Source organism: Pecten maximus, chromosome 4, assembly GCF_902652985.1.
Source record: "Pecten maximus chromosome 4, xPecMax1.1, whole genome shotgun sequence".
In the NCBI taxonomy this organism is placed as follows: domain Eukaryota; kingdom Metazoa; phylum Mollusca; class Bivalvia; order Pectinida; family Pectinidae; genus Pecten; species Pecten maximus.
In genome coordinates, this window is record NC_047018.1 from 39,094,247 (window position 1) to 39,122,180 (window position 27,934).

The window sequence follows — 27,934 nt, forward strand, 5'->3', positions numbered from 1 at the left end:
ATGCCCCACCATACACAGGTGAGGTATGACAAATACCCCACCATACACAGGTGAGGTGTGACAAATGCCCCACCATACACAGGTGAGGTGTGACAAATGTCCCACCATACACAGGTGAGGTGTGACAAATGTCCCACCATACACAGGTGAGGTGTGACAAATGTCCCACCATACACAGGTGAGGTGTGACAAATGTCCCACCATACACAGGTGAGGTGTGACAAATGCCCCACCATACACAGGTGAGGTGTGACAAATGTCTCATCATACACAGGTGAGGTGTGACAAATGTCCCACCATACACAGGTGAGGTGTGACAAATGTCCCACCATACACAGGTGAGGTGCAATTTTGTGGAATATCAGAAATCTGAATGATAATGTGATCTGAGATTACTTCATAAAGATCTACATGTATATGAATTGGACCCTGTTCTTTATGTAGACACACCAGTTCATTTACTTTAAATAATTTATGTAGACACACCAGTTCATTTACTTTAAATAATTTATGTAGACACACCAGTTCATTTATTTTAAATAATTTATGCAGACACACCAGTTCATTTACTTTAAATAATTGTATTTTTTTCAAAATATCAACCAAGCAGACCTGAAAATATTAATGTCAGCCTGGTATGTGTTTGTGAAGGCTTGTTAGAGAGCAACATCAAATGATTATGTCAATCCATTTTTTACTAGCAAGCAAAGCTCTGTCAAACAATTAAGATGTTTGAAACGTGAATCAGTACATGTACAGATAAGGGGAGGTAACTCGACAGATTACAGCATGTAAAGGGAGATAATATGTCAAACTCCCAGGGATCAGTAAATTTCCGATACTGAGACTAGCATGGTAGCCTCCCAATAGAACAACATACACTGGTTCACTAACATGTAAGGGGAGGTAAATCTTGTGGATATAGATTTAATACACAAACAGATCTGGGAAGGACACATCAAACACAGCCTTGGGTGACATCTGGAGGGACTTGCGCATCCTCTCAGGACTGTCTGGCGGACGTGACACCATGTCGAGGATCTCCGTAAGTTTGTTATGGAAATTACATGACTGAAATGATAACACAGAATCTTATAGATATGGTAAAGCAGAAACCATGATAGTTTGGGTGCATCACTAGTATTTATAGAAAAGGTATAAAGGAGTGAAGTTGGTTTTACTACACATACTTATACAATACGCACATTTCAATTAATTTACTAATTTAAAATTTAGGTATGTAACTTTGATAAAACTAAAAATTACATTCTCAAGTAATTTTTTTATCTCAAAACACTAAATATACGCAAGGTAATCCATACATTGAAAACACGTCCTGAAAATCTAAACATCTAAACAGATATCAATATCATCATATACAAATGTAAATAATGTATCTCAGGAACGTCATCTATTGAGTTGCCAACACCAACGTCTCTAGAGAATATTGTGTATTGAATTGCCAAGTTACAACATCTCTGGAGAAATCGTCTAATGCACAGTCAACTTCTATAGAGAATATCATGTATTTGAGTTCCTAACATCTCAAAAGAATATGATGTTTGAGTTGCCAAGATCTCTAGAGAATATCAATTATTGAGATGTCTGTGTTCAGTGACAGTTGAAACAAGAATACCTACTTTTTGTTCAGAGCGAGCTACGATCTCCTCAAACGGAGCAGTGCGGTAGGTTTGGTAGATCTCCTGTCTCTTCCTCGCTTCTTCCTCCTTTTTCTCTGTGTTGTCCTCAGCTGTGACAGACCAATATCACATCAATGTCTATCGACTTTCATTAATGGTATCACTAAATTTAATTTAGTTGACACAACTCTCTCATAGCTGTTCCAAGTTAAAGAGGCAGGATTATGACATCGTTAGACTATTGTAAATCAATTAATTTTGCATGGGATTTATTTTTGCTTTAATAGGGGAGGAGTCAATCACGAATTCTAATCTTTCATGATTATTTGTACGAAAATAACACCTTATGATGGTGACCAAGCTTTCAGTTACTGAAACTTATAGAGTCCATGATTCTAATAGCTCATCATTTGCAAATTTAAAGTCATTTCTAGATCGGCATTCATGAAATCATGTATTCACGAACATGTCTAGAAAGGTAAGTTTGCGAAATAGAGTATTCACCAGACAAGTTTGCAAAATAAAGTATTCGCCAGACAAGTTTGCAAAATAAAGTATTCGCCAGACAAGTTTGCGAAATAGAGTATTCGCCAGACAAGTTTGCGAAATAGAGTATTCGCCAGACAAGTTTGCAAAATAGAGTATTCGCCAGACAAGTTTGCAAAATAGAGTATTCGCCAGACAAGTTTGCAAATTAAAGTATTCGCAAGACAAGTTTGCAAAATAAAGTATTCGCAAGACAAGCTTGCAAAAATAAAGTATTCACGAAATTGAAGTGATTTACAGCACATAGCTCTCCATAGTTTGTAGGTAGTCTTATTAAAACTTTAAAAATACCAGTACAGTACTCACCTAACATCTTCTTCAGGGACTCGACTGTGATCTCTTCATCTGTCCACCTCTGTAACCATACAGAATTGTTATTAATTAACGGGCACCATTAGAGTTTATTAACTGACTGGCACCATTTCAGTTTAAATTTCAAATACAATATATTTGTATAGGAGTTATATGAAAGCTATCATGATCTTTTCCATTATACAGCAGAAATATCGAGCTTTGACAATGCTCACGTAAAAGAACGATGACCAGGAGGTCCCAGAATATGAAAATGAAACTGTCAGATAGATAATATCCCGGTTATACCCAACAGACACCATCCCCATGCTGTTTTTTTAACACTGTTTAATAGCTTTATTTTATTTGACATGTCTTTTTCACTACCAGAACTAAACAGTGCTTACCAGCATGGGGGAGTTCAAACACTAAGAAGCATTGTTGAACTTGCCCCAAAAGTGGACGATATCTGTGAATACCTGCTTCACAGCAAGGGAGGTAACTTACCCTGGAGAATATTGGCGAGCCTTCTGCACTTTCTAATTCCAAGTTGATGGAGCCTATATCACTGCCACTCCCGCTTACGGCTTTATCTATAAAACAACATCTACATTGATATTCACCTCCATATACCAAACTTAACATAAATTATGTAATTAAGTATTTAACAGACATCTATGGAAAATGAAAGGAATTTGAATTTTAACACCATATTAACTTTTATATACATTGTAGGAATACTGGCAATTTACAGATATAATTATCTTCTTTAGCTAAATCTGGGGACAGTAGCCCAAGTTTCAAAATTATTTGCTTGTCTGAAAATCTAAATTTGAAACTTAAATTCGTCACAACAGATTTTAAAATATCACTGTGTAAAAAGGAAACACAGGGAGTATTTGTAAATTTTCAGAATAGTGGTCTAGAAATGGATGTATTAAACTTTTTTCAGGTGATATATATATATTCTCTATCATTCATTGCCAACTTAAAATAGTCTTAACCCTTAATATACCTGTATATCATACAGGAATACTATAATAGAAAAAAACTACCTCTCATTAATGCAAAAATTTAATATAACTTTTTTCTGTAATCAAAACAAATACAAGATATCACTTATAATTGTCACTGCACACTGCACAAAAATGGCAAAATTCAAGATGCCTCAAAAAGCATAAACTATTTATAAAATTTCCTCCACACTGATAGATCAAAGTTTATGTCCAATTTTCTCAACAAATATTTTGAAAATGCAAATATTCTAGCTTTTTCCCTTCACCTCGATCACTACTATACGGTTAATGTGCGACATTATGCACCACAAGTTTGCACAAGCACAGCGATTACAACATTTTCCGCTAGCTACATCACTCCCAAGGTATGGAGAATAACTTTCAGGAGGTCATACCCTTGACCCCAGGCTATGACCTTGAAATGATATCAGAGTTGGAGATAACAATTTGGACTGTTTTGATGAAGATGACACAATACTGATAATGGCTCGGCCATACCTCCATAAATTAATTAACAAGAAATCTGGTTTTAATTAGATATCAATAAACATTCCGAATAACTCCTTACATTAATAAGTACCCATCCATATAATATCAACATGCATGTAACCAAAGTACATAATGTATAATGGATGATTTTGAAAACTGGAAATATTTTTTTTTTGAAATTCAGGACATTTTCTGTTTTCTTCGGAAATTCTGGACGTTTTCTGTTTTCTTTTTAACATAATTTTAACATTTAAAGTGAATACCATGTCAGTGCAATTTACTATTCATCGTCATCATTCTGTTATCAGAAAACTAATTTGAACATTAATTACAGCCTTCGATCGAGTTAGTCATCACATAAAATGTGCAGTGTATTTACAACCAAAATCATCATGTTGTGGATAATACAATGAAATATATATCATGATGCTTCAGAATGTACAAATTCATCCATTACCCTGTCAAAATTTCCCACTATTTATACCAATATTTGTCCCACAATAAGCCCACTGGGAGCCAGCATGATCTCTAGATTGGGCTAATAATGAACAACAAAGTCAAATGTGTCAGTATGTCTATAGAACCGATGCTGGACGGGCTTATTACCAGGCACTGGCTTATTGCTGGATAAATACAGCATGGTTTGGTGTTAATTTGGATTAGGAGACAACCATGGTTATTGTTCTTGCTATATTTCCATGACAGATGTTAGCTGTATACCAGGTACATGTACATGTATTACAAATTCAGATCCAAGCCGACTGGTAAGTGACCATACACAGTACACATGTATTGTGGAGTACACCATAATATATGAACCAATACCCATTAGTTTGTCAAGATTAGTATTACATTGTAATAACTGGGATGGATGGGGTATAAATCCTGGGTACAATTTTTACTTTGTTAGAAATCGTGCAGATGAAATATTTGAATATACAATGTACAGTCAAACTTCGATGTTTCGAAGTTCAATGGACTAACAGAAAAACTTCGAAACAGCGGGACTTTGAATTATTCATGGTTGACAATAGATCGATGTTTTCTTGATAATGACCATATATTTTAACGTTACATGTCCTCGGTGTCTTCGTGATGATCGTCGCCTGTCAGGCTCAAAAGTTAATTTATACCTCAAACACAACAAAATAAAAATACTTTTCATTAATTATTAATTATACCTAAGCATTTTATTAATTAAACAAACTATGTATCGGTTACAAAACACTTATATCGCGTTTAACAGATAAAGCAAAAGAAGTACAATGCACACTTACGTAAGTCGTAAAGACACGTGCGGTTACGTTATGTGCATATAAAATATGGAATGCCGATCGGTTGGAGAATGCATGATTGAATGACAAATAGTCGATTTACTTGGATATTTATGTATAAGTTTGCAATGTGACACTTATGAGTGAAGACATCGCTAATTGTTTGTGTTTAAAATTGGTCCGCTTGTTTTATAGTTCCATAAAATTTACTCACAACCGCTGATTTCAATGGCGGCGAAGATTATCAGAGACGACTACCGAAATGTTTTACCGGAGTGATTAAATGTCATGGCTTCTAAATACACCTTTTATCTATCAATTTGGTCTGATTATTAATTAACCCCATGATCAGGAGTGACAACACACGCTATCGTTATCCCTATTGTCAGTCAGGGCATCTAGGGGAGAAGTGTGAAATCTTGCCGCGGGGGTCATGACCAACACCTGTCCAGTGGTCAGTACAGGTAAACTTTTGTTCGAATCATGAGATGTCAATTACCTATGACATCATAGCTAACGGGCCATGAAAAAAGTTCGATACTTCGAAAACTTCGATTTATAAAAATTCGAATCATGCATAGGTTCGTTAGTAGCGTTATATAGTAAGGAAATTCGGGACCAAGCAAAAAGTTCGATACAGCGAGAAATTCGAATCAACGAAGTTCGAATCATCGAGGTTTGACTGTATACTGTTATATCTTATCACACACCAAAAATGATTGGGTCTACATGCATACATCTTGGATTAATTTCTGAAAATAACCGTTTCCTTTGATGTAAATGTACATCCCATTCTTCCTATACAATTGTGATCCAGACAAGAGCTACAACTTTACCACTAACATCAACAATTTTTTTTCCCAAAATGTCTGTTCAGGACCAATGTGTTTCAACTTTCTCCCATATGACCTAACTCACCTTTTAAATAAAATGTTTCTTATCTAAGTGGCCTATATATCCTGAAAATCCTGGTTTGTTTCTTTGATCATGTGGAGGACGCCAGTCTATCTTGTGATTACTTCCCAATATGTAGGTACATGTACTCACAGCTAGATAGACTAGAACAATAATTTAACAAACGACCCAAGATACAACAGTAGATTTAACTGCTATGCTTTTGGACTATTGGTTAGAAGGCTTCATAAGTAATAACCAAAGCTCAATCCATGATCACTGAAATATTAACATCATAACTGTTTTTACTCAAATACCAGTTTACTAAGATTTGTTTTTAAAAGACAACTTTTTTAGTATTTAAAAGGGTCACCAGGAATTATGCTTAGTTTTTATCAATAGGATCCCACAGTATATTTTTGATGAATTTCCAGAAAATTTGTGGGTTTTTTTTTTAATTTCTATGTTTCATAAAACTATGTACCAGTTCTATACACAGAGTTTATTATCAATTCTCCACCTGGGTCTTCTGAAAGAAAAGGCATCTATACTCTTAACTAAAACAAGATTGCTATTTACACTGTGTATATACTTTTTAAAATGTACGAATGCTTGCAAACTTTTTCAGTTTTTACAGTAAGAAGTTTTTGGCAAAATTTATTTTGAGGTAAATCTATAAATTCAACTATTTCTAGTCAAGTGATACATCAAAAGTCTAAAAAACTTTATTTTCATGTCAATAAGCCAACTTATGCTGCACAGAATAAAAAGTTATACACAGTCTAATGTATACAGTGTATATACTGTGTTACTGACATGATTCTGTCGTACTGAGAGAGCTTGTCATAGGCAGTGTTAGGTAGCAGAGAAACAGTATTGTAACTAACATTTAAGTGCATAACCTATGTTTGTTTCTCACACAATACTCATGTTTTGTTTTTACTTTTTACTCAAAAAAGGTGTTTCTTTTTCCCAGAGTCAAGAAGGAGTATTTGAATAAGCTGAATGAGTTGCTTAGCATATGACGATTGAAATAATTTAACTATAAAGATAAGTGGGAGGGGTCACAAAGTGTCCGTGATAAGTGGGAAGGGGCCACAAAGAGTCTGTGATAAGTGGGAGGGGCCACAAAGAGTCTGTGATAAGTGGGAGGGGTCACAAAGAGTCCGTGATAAGTGGGAGGGGTCACAAAGAGTCTGTGATAAGTGGGAGGGGTCACAAAGAGTCTGTGATAAGTGGGAGGGGTCACAAAGAGTCTGTGATAAGTGGGAGGGGTCACAAAGAGTCTGTGATAAGTGGGAGGGGGCCACAAAGAGTCTGTGATAAGTGGGAGGGGCCACAAAGAGTCTGTGATAAGTGGGAGGGGCCACAAAGAGTCTGTGATAAGTGGGAGGGGTCACAAAGAGTCTGTGATAAGTGGGAGGGGGCCACAAAGAGTCTGTGATAAGTGGGAGGGGTCACAAAGAGTCTGTGATAAGTGGGAGGGGGCCACAAAGAGTCCGTGATAAGTGGGAGGGGTCACAAAGTGTCCGTGATAAGTGGGAGGGGCCACAAAGTGTCCGTGATAAGTGGGACGGCTCACAAAGTGTCTGGTGATAGTGGGACGGCTCACAAAGTGTCTGATAATTAAATTAAGTGGGAGGTGTTAGAAGGGAATGAAAAAATTGGTTTGTAGATTTAGTTGTAGGAAATATTCATGATCTTATGTATTGGTTGTTCAAATAAAATTACAAAGCAAAGAGGCAATGCTATAATAATCACCATGTACATTTTAACTCATGAAATAATTTTTGTTGCTGGATAAAGCGACAAACTGAACTTGGCGGGTTTGAGTCTTTTGAGTAATTCACAATTTCCATACTTAAGGTGTAGTCAAAATCGAAACAGTGATATTGCATAATCATTCAGAACTTCTGACAATGCATGTTAGGGCAATAGCACATCACCTTAGCATCAAAGATTAGAAAACTACTGCACGATGCCTTACATGTATTCAGAAGGGGTCAAACATGACCTTTGACCCTATAACCTTGACCGATGACCACCAGAATATGATCAGGTGTACAACTTGATGTTATGACACTATGCTGTAAGTATGAACCAAATCTGTTGAGGGATTCACAAGATAAGTCATTGATTCTGAAAGGGACAGGATGAAACAGGGGGTTGTCTGAGCTGACATTCAATATTTGCGAAGTGTGGCCTATGTCTGAGCTGACATTCAATATTTGTGAAGTGTGGCCTAAGACAATAGAATTCCATAGATTCATTCCATAAGCTCAGGACATTATTCATAGTGTGAAATTAGCTAGGTTATTATTTTGAGAAAAAATATCTAAACTCTTAAGTGTTACTTTTTGGTAACAGAAACACAACATTCCCCTATAAAGTGTAACATAAGAAACAGTTCGGAGAAGCAGAATTGCAAAACTCTCAATAACTAGGGTGGCCTACAGCAGGGGATGGATGTAACATCAATTTCCATTGGCTAGCTATGTATTGGCAAAGTTGACTTCTACTTGAAAATCCAAAAACCATAGACAAAAACATGGTCCAAATAAAGGAATGGAAACAGAACAAACGTGAGGGGTTATGTGAGAAACAAGAGGCAACATGCCAGATGGGCAGACTAAAGTGACAACAAAAATGTTACCGTTCGGGTCACCATTTCTCACACCTACAAACGCAGGACTCCAGTGTTATTGTACAGGACACCAAAACATGTAAGACCCCAGGATATTATTTCACGTGTAGGACACACAAACACACATATACTTGTAGGACACTCACACATAAGTTAATATGAATGACACTCGAAGAACACATTTAACAGGAAACAGATACAAAAAAGCATTATTATAACAGATGATGCTTAATTACATTATTTGATATGTAGGACATTCACACATCATTTAACATTTAGGACACTCACACAACATAATTAACATTTAGGACACTCATACAACATCATTTAACATTTAGGACACTCACACAACATTATTTAACATTTAGGACACTCATACAACATTATTTAACATTTAGGACATTCACACAACATTATTTAACATTTAGGACACTCACACAACATTATTTAACATTTAGGACATTCACACAACATTATTTAACATTTAGGACATTCACACAACATAATTTAACATTTAGGACACTCACACAACATTTAACATTTAGGACATTCACACAACATTTAACATTTAGGACATTCACACAACATTTAACATTTAGGACATTCACACAACATTATTTAACATTTAGGACACTCACACAACATTATTTAACATTTAGGACATTCACACAACATTATTTAACATTTAGGACATTCACACAACATAATTTAACATTTAGGACACTCACACAACATTTAACATTTAGGACACTCACACAACATTTAACATTTAGGACATTCACACAACATTTAACATTTAGGACATTCACACAACATTATTTAACATTTAGGACACTCACACAACATTTGACATTTAGGACATTCACACAACATTTAACATTTAGGACATTCACACAACATTTAACATTTAGGACATTCACACAACATTATTTAACATTTAGGACACTCACACAACATTTGACATTTAGGACATTCACACAACATTTAACATTTAGGACATTCACACAACATTATTTAACATTTAGGACACTCACACAACATTTGACATTTAGGACATTCACACAACATTTAACATTTAGGACATTCACACAACATTTGACATTTAGGACACTCACACAACATTTGACATTTAGGACATTCACACAACATTATTTAACATTTAGGACACTCACACAACATTTGACATTTAGGACATTCACACAACATAATTTAACATTTAGGACACTCACACAACATTTAACATTTAGGACATTCACACAACATTATTTAACATTTAGGACACTCACACAACATTTGACATTTAGGACACTCACACAACATTTAACATTTAGGACACTCACACAACATTTAACATTTAGGACATTCACACAACATTATTTAACATTTAGGACATTCACACAACATTTAACATTTAGGACATTCACACAACATTTAACATTTAGGACATTCACACAACATTATTTAACATTTAGGACACTCACACAACATTTGACATTTAGGACATTCACACAACATTTAACATTTAGGACACTCACACAACATTTGACATTTAGGACATTCACACAACATTTAACATTTAGGACACTCACACAACATTTGACATTTAGGACACTCACACAACATTTGACATTTAGGACATTCACACAACATTATTTAACATTTAGGACACTCACACAACATTTGACATTTAGGACACTCACACAACATTTGACATTTAGGACATTCACACAACATTATTTAACATTTAGGACACTCACACAACATTATTTAAGATTTAGGACACTCATACAACATTTAACATTTAGGACACTCACACAACATTATTCTACATGGAAGACTTAAACAATATCATCTAACATGGGGCTGCTGAAACATTATTTTACATGAAAGACACTCAAATAACATTGTTTAACAAGGAAGATGTTAAAACAGCATTATTTTACATGTAGGGTGCTCACACAAGGTTAACATTGCACAGTTAAGAAACAAATATAAAACAGATATATTCAAATGAAAACAAAAATATATGAAAAATTTTGAGATGCACATTTCTGGATCATGAGACATTTGTGCTTAATAGCATCTACCACATAAACCAGAGATTAATATATTGGCCATGTGATTAAGAACACCACAGGAATTAAATCAAATTTTCAGTCAGACTTCTTTGAAAAATAGTGATTTCAAATACACATATACCTAGGTCAAAACTCACTAATGGAGAAAAATGCATCCCAAACTAAAAGAGAATCTAGTAAAAAAAATAATATCAAAAATAATCTAAGGAGATTAAGATCACACTTGTTTACCAAGCATTGGCAGATTCATAGGTGTTTATGTAAATTATTGAAACACATCAGAAAATCGTGAACTACTGGTTGAAATAAATTAATATGCAACTACAGCACAAAATAATGTAATGGTGATGCCTTAAAATCTATGAACAAAAAACAAATGTGTTTTAGAATCTGAACAATGAGAAGCTAGGTCGAGGAACAGCTGCATAAGGATGTGAAAACTCAGTGTGTGTATTAAGTCTACAGGCGACAAAATCATAGTGGTCAGTTTACTGTACCGAGTGTGCTGAAGGGCTTAACAGCTATCGGAGTGGTCAGTCTGGAAGCATCCTGGCCGCAGTCCACCAAGAATTGTTGCAGAGTGGCCTGGTCGAATAGACACTTGGGCTGGACATTGTCAATATGAGAGTAGCTGAAATGGACATAAATTAAATAAATAAATGAAAAAAAACAAAACAATAACCTTTTTTAAACAACATCCAGAATATAAATTATTCTGACGTTGTAAGGCAGGGGAGACAATTTGTAATGAAGGGGAGACAATTTCTAATGCAGGGGAGACAATTATGTTTTAATATATACTTTAATTCTCAATTTCCTGTGTATCCTGTAATATTGTTTGTCAGATATAATATACTGGTTACTTTTTAAATATGAATTGCAGCCATACCATACCGACTTATAAATGACACCTTGCCATAGTATTCTTGATGGATGGTCATGTGGTTGAACAGAGTGTACAGATCAATAAGAGAATTATGTTTTAAATTTGGAGCTAGAACGTTTCTTGATTAATTCACAAATATAAAAGCTTGTTTAGTTGGTTTAATTCCACATATTGTTGTGTAAAATATTTTTGTAACATATGAAAATGAATAACAAATATTTAAATATTTAATAAAAAAAAAAATGAAAGTTATATTTACCTGCTGGGTCTGTTGGATCTGTTAAATGCAAAGTCTGGCAGTAGGTAGGGAGCCTCGTCACGTCTGATGTCTATCACCTGCACAAGAAATTTATTTCATCTACTACCAAAATTCTCTTATTATCCCACTGTGTATCATATATCATTAAATATCTTTTTTTACCAACAGTTAAATATCAATTTTTTTTTATAATTTAGAATCATTTTATATTATACTATTATGTACCCAAACAATGTGGAAATAAATCAAAAGGGCCAGTAATCATGACACAATAGAAAAATTTTCTGGAAGTTAGGGCTTGTTCAGTTTCACACATTCTCTTAAAACCTGTTAAAAAAAGACCTACGACCTATGCAAAGATTGATGTCATACCAACATTTCAATATCAAAATTCTTGATAGATCATACATTGATGTCATACCAACTTGTCAACATCAAAATTCTTGATAGATCACAGAATTCAAAACTAGAAACAGATACCTCTTTGACATATTGAACGAGTGGTGTTTGACCGACAAGCTGGGCCACAATGTTGATGAAGGCAGCCACGAGACCATGAATGGCACACTTATGAGTCATGGGCAGACTCATCTGTGTCAGCACCCCTTGCTGTGGAAGTAATTTAAGGAATAACTGTAAGGTTAAGGACATATGCTACCTTACTTTAACCTAATCTCTTTTACTAGAGAGTTCTGTTCTATCGAACCTGGTAATTTGATAACACATTTGAAAACACACGAGATTAAAATGTAATTTACATATCCTATATAGAGCTATTTCTCTCGGTACAACTACGACAGGAAATTCAAATCTATATCTTTGGATCACCAACACATAGTTTATATGATACATTGTGCTAATAAATAGATATATAACTTAGCAACACAAATGACGAAGGAAGACAACTTTTTGACTCGTGCCCTGACCGAGCCTCGAACTCACGATCTACGGCACCCAATCGCCTAGCCAGAAATACCCGCAGCTTATACCGTTGTGCCACATTGGCGTTCTAAAAAAGACTGTTTCAATGGCGCAGTGATGGTCGGCCCGATACCCTGACATGATCATTGTGGAAGTCGTATATATACTTTAGTCATGGCTCCATTTGGTCAATCACAAATGATGTTTGATAATGTATTTCTTGCATCCAAATGGCAACTTTCAACTTACAAAACAAGGCTAATTGAGTGTGGTCGTACATACAGTATGTATATTTTCCATATTTCGTAAGTTTTACAAAAAGTAGTAAGTGTAAATGATTTCTAAATATTCACATTTCAAGCACTGTGTAAAGCCATATTTGACTACAAATGAATCAAATCATAATACATTTAATCTTCAATCCTGAATATTTATACAGATAAACTATGCAGACAAGTATTCGAGATAAGTATTCTACCCTAAAATCTTCACTCTTAAAATATTCATAGAAATGATCTATGCAGACAAGCATTCAAGATGAAAGATTCCAAAATTGCTGTAGATTATCGTCGTACTGACAGACATACCTGTATATCTAATCCAAGTCGAAGCATCTCCGTGAGTATTTCCTCAGACCCGAGCTCCACAGCGAGCAGACACATGGTACAGTATAGAGCTTCGTAGTTATCTACCTTATTACTCTCCATTTGTATGTTGTCCATAATGTGGTTATAGAACTGGACATTGTTCTGTAAACAGAGTTATCTCCCTTTAGGAAAATCTCTCATAAATAGTTTTGATCTTCCTTCAAAATCTTGTTGAATGTATATCATTAAAGTTATTTCCCTTTCAAATTGAATAAGCATTTCTTCATAGAGTTATTTCCCTATCAAATTAAATAAAAATTTCTTTAAGCATTTTAACAATCAAGGGCGAGACAATTAATTTTTGAAAGAAACATAAAACATATATTGTTTGTGAGATCAAATGCTGATGTTAACCCAATGTGAAACAAATATTTAAGGCTTGTATATTGACTTTTATTCACCTCCAATTACTAACTTTCTCCTGGAGAAAACAATCACTAACCTTCTTCATAAATAAGCTGTCTTGTCCTGATACTTTTGAATCATTAAGAGCTAGCTGGCCAAGATCTTTCTGAATGCTGGAAAATATATTATATCTCATATATATATATATTGGTGTGTTGCTATGATGATCTATAAGACTGTGGAGTATTTCCTGTAAAGTTATCCTCTAACTTTGACATGTTGTTATGACGATCTATAAGACTGTGGAGTATTTTCTTTACAGTTATCCTCTAACTTTGATGTGTTACTATGTACTTTCACTAAAGCTTTAAACTTTGGCGTGTTGTTATGACGATCTATAAGACTGGAGTATTTCCTGTACAGTTGTACTTACACTATAGCTTTAAATTTTGGCGTGTTGTTATGACGATCTATAAGACTGGAGTATTTCCTGTACAGTTGTACATACACTATAGCTTTAAATTTTGGCGTGTTGTTATGACGATCTATAAGATTGTGGAGTATTTCCTGTACAGTTGTACTTACACTATAGCTTTGAACTTTGGCGTGTTGTTATGACGATCTATAAGACTGTGGAGTATTTCCTGTACAGTAATCCTCATCGATGGATCCTCTAGCTGTGACAGTTGTAACAGACCAGTCAGGAACTCAGGATGGAACGTGTTGGACATATATATCGTCTTGTACGTGGCTGCTACCTATGAAAAATCAGAACAGCCCCCCTTGTAATTCTGAGACTGTACATGTATTTTTGTTGTCAATGTCTTTCTTCCTTCTGTATTCTGGAAAAGTTTCATTTTTCTTTGGCATTTCACATCTATTATTCTATATACCAAGCTGTATGCAAATAATACTTTACTTGTATTTAATTATATTGTTATCATTATTTGTTTTTTTGGCCACTTCCGTTGAGCTGTTTTTGTTGATCATTCAATTGTTCCAAAATGTTGATCACGATTAGACCAGGGCTTTTTTATTTACATATGTATAAAATCAGGGTGCCTGCCAGATGTATTGCTCTTATTTTACATTCTGGTGAACAAAAATTTTATAGGCCTTCATTGACAACTGCAGGTCTGTCACAATTTATATCTGAAGAGTTACAATTTAAAACAGATAAATCACTTTGTCTGCATAAACAAACTGTCCCAGGTCCCAGTGATTTTAAAATGATTTAATGAATGAATCAATCTCATTATCAATTTGGAAAAAAGAATTAAAGACAAACATTAGATGACTATACAGTGATATTTATAATCTTGCTGTACATGTATTTCAAAGCAGGACACTATAAACACGTTAAATACTTGACAAATATCATCACTCACCTTTTGTAGAGTTTTCAGTAACATTGTCTGAAGTTGGATGTCTATTGATATTCTGAAACAAAAGACAGACAATTCATTCCTTGTGTTACATTAAAACAATGATGCAAATGGTCAGCAGCCAAGTCTACCATAATAGCAGGCTTCAAAATTCCAACTGGTCGCCTGTTTAAAAATTTGTCATTCTAATCTGGCAACAAGGACTGAGATTTTACTCTTAACATGTGTTCATCAATAGATTTCAAACTCACTAAAAATGCATCAAACTATGGGTGGTACTTAAAGTTAACGGAAGTTAAGTCGACTGGGTCAGATTTTCTGATTATCTGTTCAGAGATCATCAACAAATCTAGAAAAAGTCTGTAAGACATAAATGCCCTTTCTGCCACTTGACATCTTGAAACCTCAGCAGTTCCTGAGATTAGCTAGTTACATTGCATCGGGACAGGGCAGGACGGGACGGGACATTGGTAACACTACACACCCCCTCCCCTCGTTTCATGGCGGGGGCGTAAAAACAATAAGGTTTACAATACCCGATTTAAGAGGTAAAATGCAAGAATTGGCAACAACATGAAGGTGCATTCAGACCTGATCAAACCCATTTCAAGGCCATTAGTATTTTTTTAAGGATATTTTCATAGAGGTAAAAGACATTTTACATTAACAATTCTTGAAGTTTCATTTTCCAATGGATTAACATTCAATCAAATCAATTTGGTTTTAATACTTACCCTATATCCTCCTGGTCCAGTTGTGGAAATTTGCCCATGACAAACATCATAATTTCTATCTTCTGGTAATCTGGGAGATGGTTGGCAAACTCTCCTGGAAATAAATATGAAAACAACAATATAAAGTGACTAAATTATCAATTCACGAGAACATCTTTCATTTTATTCTGAATAAGAAGGAAATTTAAAAACAAAAAACAAAAAAAACTGGTGCTTACCTATAACAGTGATAATGGCTTCCTCAAACTTCCTCTCCATCTCCCTCGCCTTTTCATCTTGACTCTTGTTGTCCACCGAGATCCTAAGGTGTCGCAGGAGGGTGTTGAACACATCCAGGACGGAGGGTCCTACAAGGGAGGTAACTCATACAGATGGTAATAACTACACAAGAAGGTAACACAAGTAATATCTCACCTATACTGAACAGTTACCGTAAATATTAGGGTATAGTGCGCACTCGCGTATAGTGCGCAGGTACGTTTTTGAGGTTCATTTTCAAAAAAAAAAAAAAAATTAACAATTTTTTTTTTTCAATTTTCAACTGAGCGGTAGATGAATTCTAAAGCTTGGTAGATTAATTCTAAAGCATAAGATGATAGGAATTTGTAACTTATGAAAGCTTATTTACAATGTACCACATTTAATTGGAATCACCGGTCAGATTTGACACATTGGATTGACAGGTTGTTTACATTATACCGCCACAGGCCTAGTCAGCTTGCAAATTGTAGCGGTGCCATCTACGCTGTTGTACCAACAAAATAATTAATCCTACCCTCAATTACCTTGTGATTTTCACACAGGTATGGTCTCTTGTGGTATCTTTCCACGAACATACAAAGCTGATTAAGCTCAATTATAACAAGATTGACTAGTAAGCTGACTGCTACGTAATGTAACACAGGCCGCCATTTTGTATACAGTACTGTACAGTACGGAAACAAGTCTGCAGTCGTCGTGCTGGTCACAACTTTTATATCAATGAATTAACATGTGTAAAGGATAAATCTACAGTGCAGACGATAACTAAAAGTAACTCGGTAGTTTTCACAGTAATATCGTATTTTATATGGCCAGTTGGGGGCTTGACTTTTTACTCAAATACACTCAAATATACTCAAATACACTCAAATACACTCAAATACACAAAAAAAAATACTCAAATACCAATAAAATTCACTTCTATAACATCAATTTGTATGTGATGTGATTATTAATTTGTAAATATTACGACATAAGGCCTGATAAAAAACAAAACCAAACCAACAACTTTGCAAGGGAGGTAACTCCTTTTCCTATACAACCTACCATACCTATTGAAAACATCAGTCTGGTTTTCTTTAATGTTTTTTAAGGCCTGACTCTTTCCTACAAATATATTTGATTATTATTATTTTTTAAGGATCTCAGTCTGCCTGTCTCTTTCTACTAAATATATAAAATATAACATGTATTATTGTTACTCAATCAAAATACTCTAGATTTCAATACATAAACCATAAAATGCTATGTATGCAAAGAATAATTTACTCATGCACAATTATTTTTTTTAGTTGAGTAAATAGACTTTTGTCAGGTTATAGTCACTTTCAGCATTATACGGAATCATCATGGATTAAAGGAAAAGTTTCCGTTCGTCCTTGTCCAAGTGTCACTTATACTCAAAATATAACAATACATGTACTAATGACTGTGTTTGATGCACTATTGTTCATGTGTTTTATCGTATAGATTTTAATTCCCCTTATCTCTCTATATATATCTGTGTAAATGTATTTGTGCTTATCATATTGAGGCAAAATGCAACCTCTCAAATAAAATTGAATAAAATTCATGTATTGCATTTTTTGTTTTTTTTTGCTTTTAGTTTGTTTTTAGATGATATGCCTACTTCACACAGAAAAAAAATCATCTAAATATATAAATGTACACATATATATTAATATACAATCCTGGTGTATTTCTGTTTTTGATAGGAAATTAAAAGTTAAAACAAAGATATGTGTTAAGCCTTTACCTAATTATGGAAAACGTTAAACATACATGTTTAGTACACTTGAAGTAGAATCCTTGAAGTTTACTTATAAGAAGTAAAACCATCTTATGGACCATAATATTCAATCATATCATCACAGAGTAAATTTTGAAATTTTGAAGCCCATATGAATCAACACCTGATGGTCTTAACTTATTTCTCCTTGAACTGTTTAAGGGTCTCCATAGAATCTATATGAAATATTTTGCTTGTATTATGCCTCTTTTATCAGTTTAATATTGTTTTTGTTTCTTTTTTATGTTAACAAATTTTGGGATATTGTGGTATACTATATATAAATTAAGGTTTATTATGAGTTTATCACATATATTCTTATTTTGGCAAAATGTGCTATAATTGTAGAGAGCATATGTTCTTAACATTGCTTATGTTATATTTTAATGTAATTATGATATATTTGATGTACTTAATATTAATTGCGCGAGGTGCAAAAGAAGAGTAACAAGCTGAGTCCCTGATACAATATTTTTAATTCATACTCATCTTTAAACTTGAGTTTTTATACTGCTGTTAAATGACCAGTTTAAGATAGTTCATTTTATATCTGGTTTAATTAGGTCTTAGGAAATTAAATCTTCAGTATATCTCACAGGTAAAAATTGGAGGTTATAGGACCCCCCTCCCCCTCACCCATCTCTCTCCACCTGCTAACACAGGTGCGACACCCTTTCATTACCTGGACAGTTCAGTTATAGCCTGAGGGGGACTCTTTCAATACACTGGTCAATTAGTGTAAGTTACACAGGCGTGTCAATCATCTCCCCAGGTGTGAAAAATTGCTCTACAAATATTGTAGAAATAACAATGGATCTGTGAAAGTAATGAGGGGGTGGAGTAATTTATAAAATTTAACTAAAATATGGTAAATTAATATTGTCCAGTAAATAAAACCAAACAATATATCACACAGAAACTTGATCTTATTAAGTAGTAAACCATGGCCATATTATAATGCTCATAATCTAATTACTCATCACCAAGTTAAGGTAATAACATAAATTGAAGTTATACAACACAAATAATATGACTTTCAACATTCTTACATATAATAGTGGTTGCATGTTTTAAGTATTTATTTATACAAAAAATGAAAATCTATATTATGGAATAAAGATTTTTTGCCATCATCAGATGGAAGTACATCAACAATTCCTATTTATCTTTTAGTCTGATCAGGAAAACAAAATGGCTTTAAGCCAGCCAGCCCACCATCAGTTTCAACAGTTTAATCTGTTATTGATACATTTCCAAAAGTTTTTCTTAAGATCTATCTTAGACTTCAAATTTAGGTTTCCAATATAATCAAATGAATAATAAGTAATAGGGGAAAGAAGGGAAAAGTAGAAAAGAGATCAATCTCAATGGCGGACACCAAGATCCCCTGGAAACTCTTGCTATACAGCTGATGGTTTATGATTATTTCTGATGATTTTTTTTAGAATGGATATTATTCATAAGTCTGATTTTAAACAATGATGAAATCCTGCTAAAGTTACACGGATATGTTGATTTCATTTGGAAGTCAATTCTAATAATCCACCTATTGCTCTTGAGATATAATCTAAATTTGATATCATTCATTCTAAAGTTGGTCACATATCTCTTCATACTACAGGTATTTTACAGTAATATTCATATGTAATGCTATCCGCTCAGTGATTGAGATTACAGTAGACTACACTCGCTTTGTGGATATTGACAACTTGGTTATCATATCAACATACTACATGTAATTTAATTTTAAAATTATAACTGAAATTTTATGACAGCATGGCACAAAAAATCATCTGGAAACTTTTTAACAGTTTATCGAAAAATTATTATGGAAAATATTAATTCATTGCCTTGACTTCAATTTTCAATGAATTAATTACTCAAAGATTGAAATATGGATTTGTGAGGGGAAAAAATTCAATAAAATGAATTGTTTTACAAAATACCACAAATTTGACATCAATTTTATACAGAGAATCAAACACAGTATAGAAATTCTTGTAATTAAATATTAATTATAACTATCTAGTATGAGTATTTTTGCATTTGTGAGTAGATAATCCGGATTTCAGTTTTCCTGCTCCTTTTTATTTTATTCGCGCCCAATGCGTAAACAAAAATTGGGTCGTGAATGGGGTATTTTGATTATCATTTTTAAATACTTCTTGAGAAAATAAATAAAAAATATTTTACATGTGACCTCTATATATACCAAAGAATACTATTTTGTGTCCATTATATCATCAAAATATTGATTTCAGGTCCGTTATCGACCATTTCGACAAATTCAACTCTGACGGCAATGGGGTCGTAAATCGGATATTTTGACAATTATTTCAAAATACTTCTAGTGAAAATTAATTTAAGATATTTTACATATGACCTCTACAGACACCAAAGAATACCATATTGAGTCCATTCTCTTATGAAAATATCGATTTCGGGTCCATTATTGGCCATTTCTGTAATTCAACTCTGACGACAATCGGGCCGTGAATCGCGAATGATTAAAACATTGATTTAAACTACTTCTCGGTCAAATAAACCACTAATGTTTTGCATTAATACAGTTGAGCATTTCAGAACAAATATTTGGCTCTGTTCTCTGAAAATAATGCTAATTTAAGCCCCATTTCCCAACGTTTCGATAATTCCAAGTCAATTTCAGTAAAGCCTAAATATCCCAACCGATCCGGGTATCATAGTTCGCAAGATCGTAGCCTGATCGCTTATTAACGACCATGTTACGCACAAAATAAGGTTATATGTGTGAAATACATTTGTATTTGAGTATATTTTTGTGTATTTGAGTATATTTTATGTGTATTTGAGTATATTTGAGTGTATTTGAGTGTATTTGAGTATATTTGAGTGTATTTGAGTAAAAAGACAAGCCGGCCAGTTGGTCAATGACTGCCGCACGAGTTCAAGGCATAAGTGTTACCCGTGCCTAATTGCGCATGCGTGCTGTTACAGCTTCCGTAAATAAACAAGTTGAACGTTATCAGTTTCTGGCAACATTCTGGATTTATAAGGTGATTAATTTAGAAGTATGAAATAACTAAGTACTGCTATATAATTTCAAGTTTTGTTTGATGTTAATTGAGACGTTATACATCGTTTTGGACCTGAATACGGGAACATGCTCAAGTGAGATCGTATGTGTACGGAACATGTGGCTCACGATCGACTTAGATAAATCCACGTAATTGTTGATAAATACACAATTTCAAGGAATTAAACATTAAAATAACTATTCATTTCTTTGATTATTTGTTAACTATTACTTTCTTAATGCTTTATATATGTTATATATATATAAGTATTAAATCAATCCTGCTGTGAAAGGAAACGATCACAAATCTCGGTCAAAATCACATCCATTCTGACTTGGAAAAGGCTTGTACTTGCGTATAGTGCGCAGTGGTCTTTTTCACTTGTCAATTTTTGAAAAAAAGTGCGCACTATACGCGAATATTTACGGTAAATAAGTAAAAACTTGATTTATTTTTAATCCAACAAACAGTGTTATTAACTATCAAACAATTCCTGATCATGTTAAATCTGTGGGGTTAATGCCCCTACTTCTATAATCTATGGCTTATGATGATTGTCCCAAACTTTCCTTCTCAATTTAAACACTTTTTAATTCTAACATCACTTACAAGTCTTGGAAGGATAAAACTGCTCTGTGAGGCATTTTGATATTCATATTCAGCATATACTGTATCAACTAATAAAATTTATATCTAAAAGTGGTATTATTCCCCTTTGTGCCTTTGGTACAATCCTCAAAGAAATAGATACAAACCACTACCCAGAGAACCGCCGGCAGCGATGAGTACGGAGTGGAACAGGACATCAATGATACTGGTCTTAATGGCGGGGTCACTGTTCACACATTTGTCCAGGTGTGACATCAACATCTGCACCACCAGGTATGCATATTGTTGCTGCAGAGATCAAAATTTACAACATCTTACACTGAGGCCAAGCCAAAATATATGCAAGTTTCTAGGTTAAGCATAATACACTGTAGGTGTATGGCTTCTCAATATCCCTCAACCGTTATCTTCTTTTTTTCTCACCAGGAAGTTGTTGACACGTTTTGGCTGCCAGATGACTGTCACTAAATCATTGTATGACATTTACAAATTCAATATTTCCAGATGACATCACCAAATTGTCTTATGACATTTATGAATTCAATTTTTCCAGATGATAGCATCAAATTGTCTTATGACATTTATAAATTCAATTTTTCCATATGACCATCACTAAAATGTCTTATGACAATTACAAATTCAATATTTCCAGATGACATCACCAAGTTGCCATATTTCAATATTTCCTGAAGTGCCCTCTTGCCCATTAATTTGATTACAGTTTGTTACATAGACATTTTGTCATCATATACAACTAACCTTATGACATCATAATTACAACCATCATTAACAGACCATAACTGTTGATAAGTGTAGGACAGTTAACAAAACTAGACCAAACCTATAATCTTTACAGAACTATTATGACATACAGTGTTATTCTATATCATTACATTGTTTTCTCTTTAAAAAGTAAACATAAAGTAATTGTTTTATAAATAAACATTCTGGTTGGAAAGAATGGTTTATGTAAGGATTTCTAGTAACACAACCAATGAATGTTTGTATGTGACGTTTCAATGACTTTTACATTATGAAGGAATATGTACACTGTCACCTTCATAATCAGACAAATGACCAGGGCTGCTTGTGTACACACAGGGGTAAAACGTATACGAGGTGTATTCAAAACATGGCCGATTGTTGGTTGTGTTACGAAAATTCTTATATAAAAAATATACACGCTTACCTGGACAGAATACATGATAATGTTGAAGCACTTGATAGCAAAGTCATTGGGAACCCAGAGCTTGTGGTTGTCCATATGTCTGTAAGACAAGAAATCAGGATATGATGAGATTGAGTGTAACACACAGCCCTACGTTAACTATCTGACAATGTTCATTCATCCAGAATTAAAACAGGTAAAATAAAATTAACATCCTGTATTTAAACGACAAGAGATCTAGAGGTATCCCAAATTTCTGATACAATCTTTTTTTTTCTTTAAAATACTGAATTCCTCCTGAACAAAAAGTTCACTCCTTTTACCTGGATTGGTCAAGAGAGACCTGTTGTATACTATCATATCCATGGTAGGTTTGTCAGGATTTCAACACTTTCTTTTCTATTTTAAGTTCCAATCCCCTCATTACAAGAGTTTTAAAGCCTTACCCCTCTTGGAGTTCAAGTTCCTGTAAGGACAGCACACCCTACATTTTTCTATGGAATACTTACATAAGGACAGGCCGTAAAACCGTTCTGATGTTGCCATATGATCCCCTACACACTAGGTCTCGGAACACTTGTTCCGCAATGTAGGCTGGATGTTCCTCATCTTTGGGACTATCCAGATCCAGACACATGAAACTGGAAAAATACATAGATATAGTGAAGTTACCAACGGCAACTACAGAGTAATTACATAACATATAAATACAAATGTCAATTCTCACATGTCTCAGAATCAGTCTCCACAACAAGAGGCCCAATGGACTAACCTGGCATTAATCTGAGAAGTGGGTTTAAGATGAAACATCTTTGATTTAATGGCCCTAAAAACCAAATTAAGGTCATTTGAATATCAAACCAGGTTGGCAGCCATTCATACCAACATATCACTGGCCAAATGTCAAGTTTTCAGAAGAATTTGTTTAATTTGTTTTAAACAAATTTTACCCCAGTGACCCTGCATATGAATTAAGGGCAATTCATTTACACAAATACAGTATAGCCCTTCATCCCAGCATGTGTCATGACCATGGACCTCTTGGTTATTGAGAAGAAGCTGTTTGAAAATTTAAGAATATTTGACCATTGTGACCTTGAAAGTTGCTCAAGGTCATTCAGTTTTTTCTCAACCCCAGCTGCTACTGACTCAAAATCAGGTCTCTTGGACTCTTGGTTATTGAGAAGTTGTTTAAAGATTTTAGCATATTTTATCCCTTTGACCTTGAATGCGGGTCAAAGATTTTGAAGAAGTAGCATGGTACTGGCCCAATATCAGGTCTCTGGGTTATTGAGAAGAAATTGTTCAAAGGGAAAGTTGACGCCAGACAGATGGCGGATGCAACACCACAGCATCAGCTCACTTGCCATTCAAGCAGGTGAGCTAAAAATGAAGTCTCAGCGTGCTCATAATTTCATTTGGTAGAAAATTGTGTGAGTGACAGCCTCGACCTGACAACAGAGATCATATGAGGGATACAACATAATTTTCAAAGGGAGATAATTTGCTATTACAGTGAGTTGCTCCCCTTTCTAATCACCTCCCTTCCTTAAGACAAATATAATGGCTTTATTTCAAGCTGTGTCATTTATCTGTTAAACTCAACTTTAGAAGGTAAGTCTGGAGTTTCCTGCATGATTCAGAAAAGTTAGCAACACTGTCTCAGGTTAAGATAATATCATATTGATACGAGCTAATACATACCTTTCATTGTGCATATTATAGAGAAGAGAAGGAACAATTTTGTCCATGTGCACATCCTCCCAAATGTTCACCTGAAGGTCATCACTGGCCGTCTTCCTCACAACACCCTGTAGACCACGAAGTCCTGCACTCTGTATTCTACAATGGGAATAAAGCAATGCATTATCATGATGTATCAAGTTTTTTTCATTGAAAATCTTATTTTGGTAATAGATCTTATTCTATTTTATTTGAGGGGGGGTACAAAGTTATGTTTAACAGGCATATAAAAACATCCAAGAGGTTTACCCAGTATTTAAAACTATTCATACCTTTTTAAAAGACACTGGTGATTGTAGTATCTCACCTAAAGCTCTATATCAATACAAACATATAATATTCAATCTGAATGGGATAACCAAGTGTGAATGATGGTCTTTATCTTCATTTCCAAACTCAAACTTTAGATGTCAGATACCAGAGGACAAATCTACACCTTCTAGAACACCAAACGCTGACAATCCCAAAGTTGACAAGGACTAGTTCATATCTAGTTAGAATGTTTATATGTGGTCATTTTGAGATAGGGTTTCTTGTAGTAGTTTGTGGCTACCTCACTGAATAATACCCAGGAGTACTAGTCCCATCACACAACTATGGGCTTATCAAAGGTCACATATGCCAACATCTAGTCATGACCAACATCTAACATGCACTGCTGATAATGACTTGTTTAATTATACCTGGTTCTGATTTCCTCGTTAGGCGTACCGCTGTGACACATGGAGCTGAACTTTGAGACAAAGAAGTCATATCGTCTGTGGTAGGATGGTGTGTCTTCTTCTATATTGGTGAACTTTACAAACTGAAATGGATCAACAGAAACCTATACAGTGATCTATATAAGGCCATGTGATAAATTGTCTATTTACATTACAAACTGAAATGGATCAACAGAAACCAATAGAGTAATCTAAATAAGGCCAAACAAAAATATTTGTTTGTTTACTGTTGCCCTATCTTAACACTGTTATAGCTAATCCTTAAAGTTATCTATTCGAGGCTCACTATATCTTTAGAATGTACTCTATAACATCAAAAAATTCCTGTATCCCATCCAATTTACACAAAACCCTGAAATTTCTTCTATAGCATTCTCGATCATTTGTATTCTGCCAGCAAAACACAAGAATCCTGACTTACCGATTGAGTGGCTAAAATCTGTAGGTCTGGCTCGTCTAACTCCAAGAGTTTCTGGACCATCTTAAGGAAGCTTTCCACAAACAGATTGAGTGAATGGGAGTGACATGACACCAGAAGCTGATCTAGGGCATCCATGGCAACAAATATCAGTCTGAAACACAAATCATGTATTTATTTATTTATTTATTAAGTCTGACAATATTGTTTGTCTTTTGGTCTGCAAGACTCACACATTAAATATGTTACTTGCTAGTACTGGGTAACAAAATCCTGAATTGACCAGGAAAATCACTGTATGGTGTTAGAAGGGTCCTTGTATCAATAATGAAAATCGTCTTCAAAATATAATGAAAGGTTATGTGTAGCCATTTGGAGCTCCCCAAACTCTGCTGACAAGTTTACAGATCATGTACTTTATACTACTGTAGGTCTCCTTGTAAAACAACATTGATACCTCAAACCTAGACCTACCCTATTCTCCTCCGGTTTATGTCACTGGCAAGTTTTTTTTCCAGGTAGGTCCCGATTCTGTCTAGCTTCTCCGGTGATGATATGGCATAAAATGTTAGCTTGTCCATCTCATTCTTAACAAGCCCATCCTATGTATAGCAACAAAGTAAAGTGTAATTATTTCTTGGCATTTTTTAATACTTTTTGTTCGTGAATATTGAATACATGCAGGGTGATTTCCCATTTTGGAGAATTTTCGCCTGTTTTATGGGATTTCGGGAATTCTGTAGCAAAAATAGTCTAGATTACCAGTAACCTCTGAATAAGCACATTGCAGATCGCATAATTGTTTATTTTGTTTAACGTCCTATTAACAGCCAGGGTCAGGGTGAGTTTAGGAGGAAAGCTGGAGAAAAAACACTGGCATGTGGTCAGTATCCAGCAACTCCAAACAATGGGTTTCGAACTTGTGACCGAGAGGTGGAGAGCTAGTGATAAAGGGACGGAATTAATAAAACCAGTACCATGCTCAGAAAAAAAAAGTTTCCATGTGGAAAAATACTATTTCTTTTTTTGTTATGTTCATATATCAATCCAGAGTCTTTGATTAAAAGACTGAAGATCATATAAGTATAAGTTAGGGGGAACTTTTTATGTTTCAAAGTGGGGGGTGCACTGAAGATCAACAGTATTAAAACAAAACAAATATTATCGATACATTTATCTCTCAACTCTCACATTTTTTCATTTTATGTTATATATGACTCAATGCATGCAACCACACATATGTGGATATGTCTCAATGCATGCAACCACACATATGTGGATATGTTTTGGTGACCTTCATCTTACTATTATTATTTTTTTAAGATTAGTCTGAACAAATTATTGGGATAAAGGAATTTTTTTTTATTTTTTATTTTTTTTTTTGCAGCACTTTTTTTTTTTTAGATAATCTCACCTCTGGGTTAACTGGGAAAATGTTGTCAACTAGCCTCTTCCATCTTGGCTTTAGAGCAGAGCAGCAACCACAGCATGCTGAAATGGGAAAATATAAACAATATATGTCATAATCTGGTATCTCTATTCTTTGAAACATTTTGTAAATATTAGTTAATAATTTGCTTAAGACGATCTGACGACCATTAGACAGAATCTGATGTTTTGGTAAGATTGTAGTTCAGCTGTACTGTACAGTGCAGTGTGAGGTGGGGGGGGGGGGGGGGGGGTAATTCGGACTACTTCAGTCTAGATCTGCAAAGGATGGTAAACAACAAGCTAACGCTTTCATGTCCAAGAAATAAATAAACACAGTATTGTCATGCAATTCCATTATACACAGACCAATACAAATCATTTGTTTCCAACAGCATTTCAATAATAAGCGATGTCGACCTGCTATCACACACAGATGTCACCAACTGTCTTGACCGCTGGAAAGTATCTATGCTGAAAATGCAGACACATAAGTTAAAACCATTACAAACCTGCCATATTGTCGGGGAGATAGATGTCACGTCATTAGATATCCGTCTTATTGGCGTCCAAGCGCAACATTAGCATCAAAACAATCACGAACACCCTCCCTAAGCCGCTTTGGCCGTCTGACATCGGAACTCTCCTGTCATTAAAATGAGAGTTGCTTCCCTTTAGTCTGATTATAGGT

The 27,934-nt window shown here is 34.5% G+C and overlaps 1 protein-coding gene across 4 annotated transcripts; it reads right to left on the reverse strand.

Annotated features, from left to right (window-relative positions):
• Positions 1-350: 350 nt before the first annotated feature.
• On the reverse strand, positions 351-27,881 carry LOC117326048 (protein EFR3 homolog B-like). Of its 4 annotated transcripts, none has more exons than XM_033882640.1 (23): positions 27,756-27,881; positions 27,230-27,306; positions 26,290-26,417; positions 25,819-25,969; positions 25,359-25,480; positions 24,637-24,774; positions 23,442-23,573; positions 22,954-23,032; positions 21,917-22,052; positions 16,268-16,396; positions 16,050-16,143; positions 15,319-15,370; positions 14,516-14,688; positions 14,028-14,103; positions 13,526-13,687; positions 12,498-12,626; positions 12,018-12,094; positions 11,370-11,503; positions 8,804-8,827; positions 2,985-3,070; positions 2,493-2,541; positions 1,641-1,750; positions 351-1,071 (listed from the first exon to the last, which is right to left on the reverse strand). In XM_033882640.1, exons 1-23 carry the CDS (start codon positions 27,760-27,762, stop codon positions 928-930), a joined length of 2,409 nt encoding a protein of 802 aa, XP_033738531.1. In that variant the 5' UTR covers positions 27,763-27,881; the 3' UTR covers positions 351-927. The 4 variants fall into 4 exon arrangements, with proteins under 4 accessions (XP_033738531.1, XP_033738530.1, XP_033738534.1 ...); XM_033882639.1 differs by having other exon boundaries at positions 21,911-22,052; XM_033882643.1 differs by lacking the exon at positions 8,804-8,827.
• Positions 27,882-27,934: the final 53 nt, after the last annotated feature.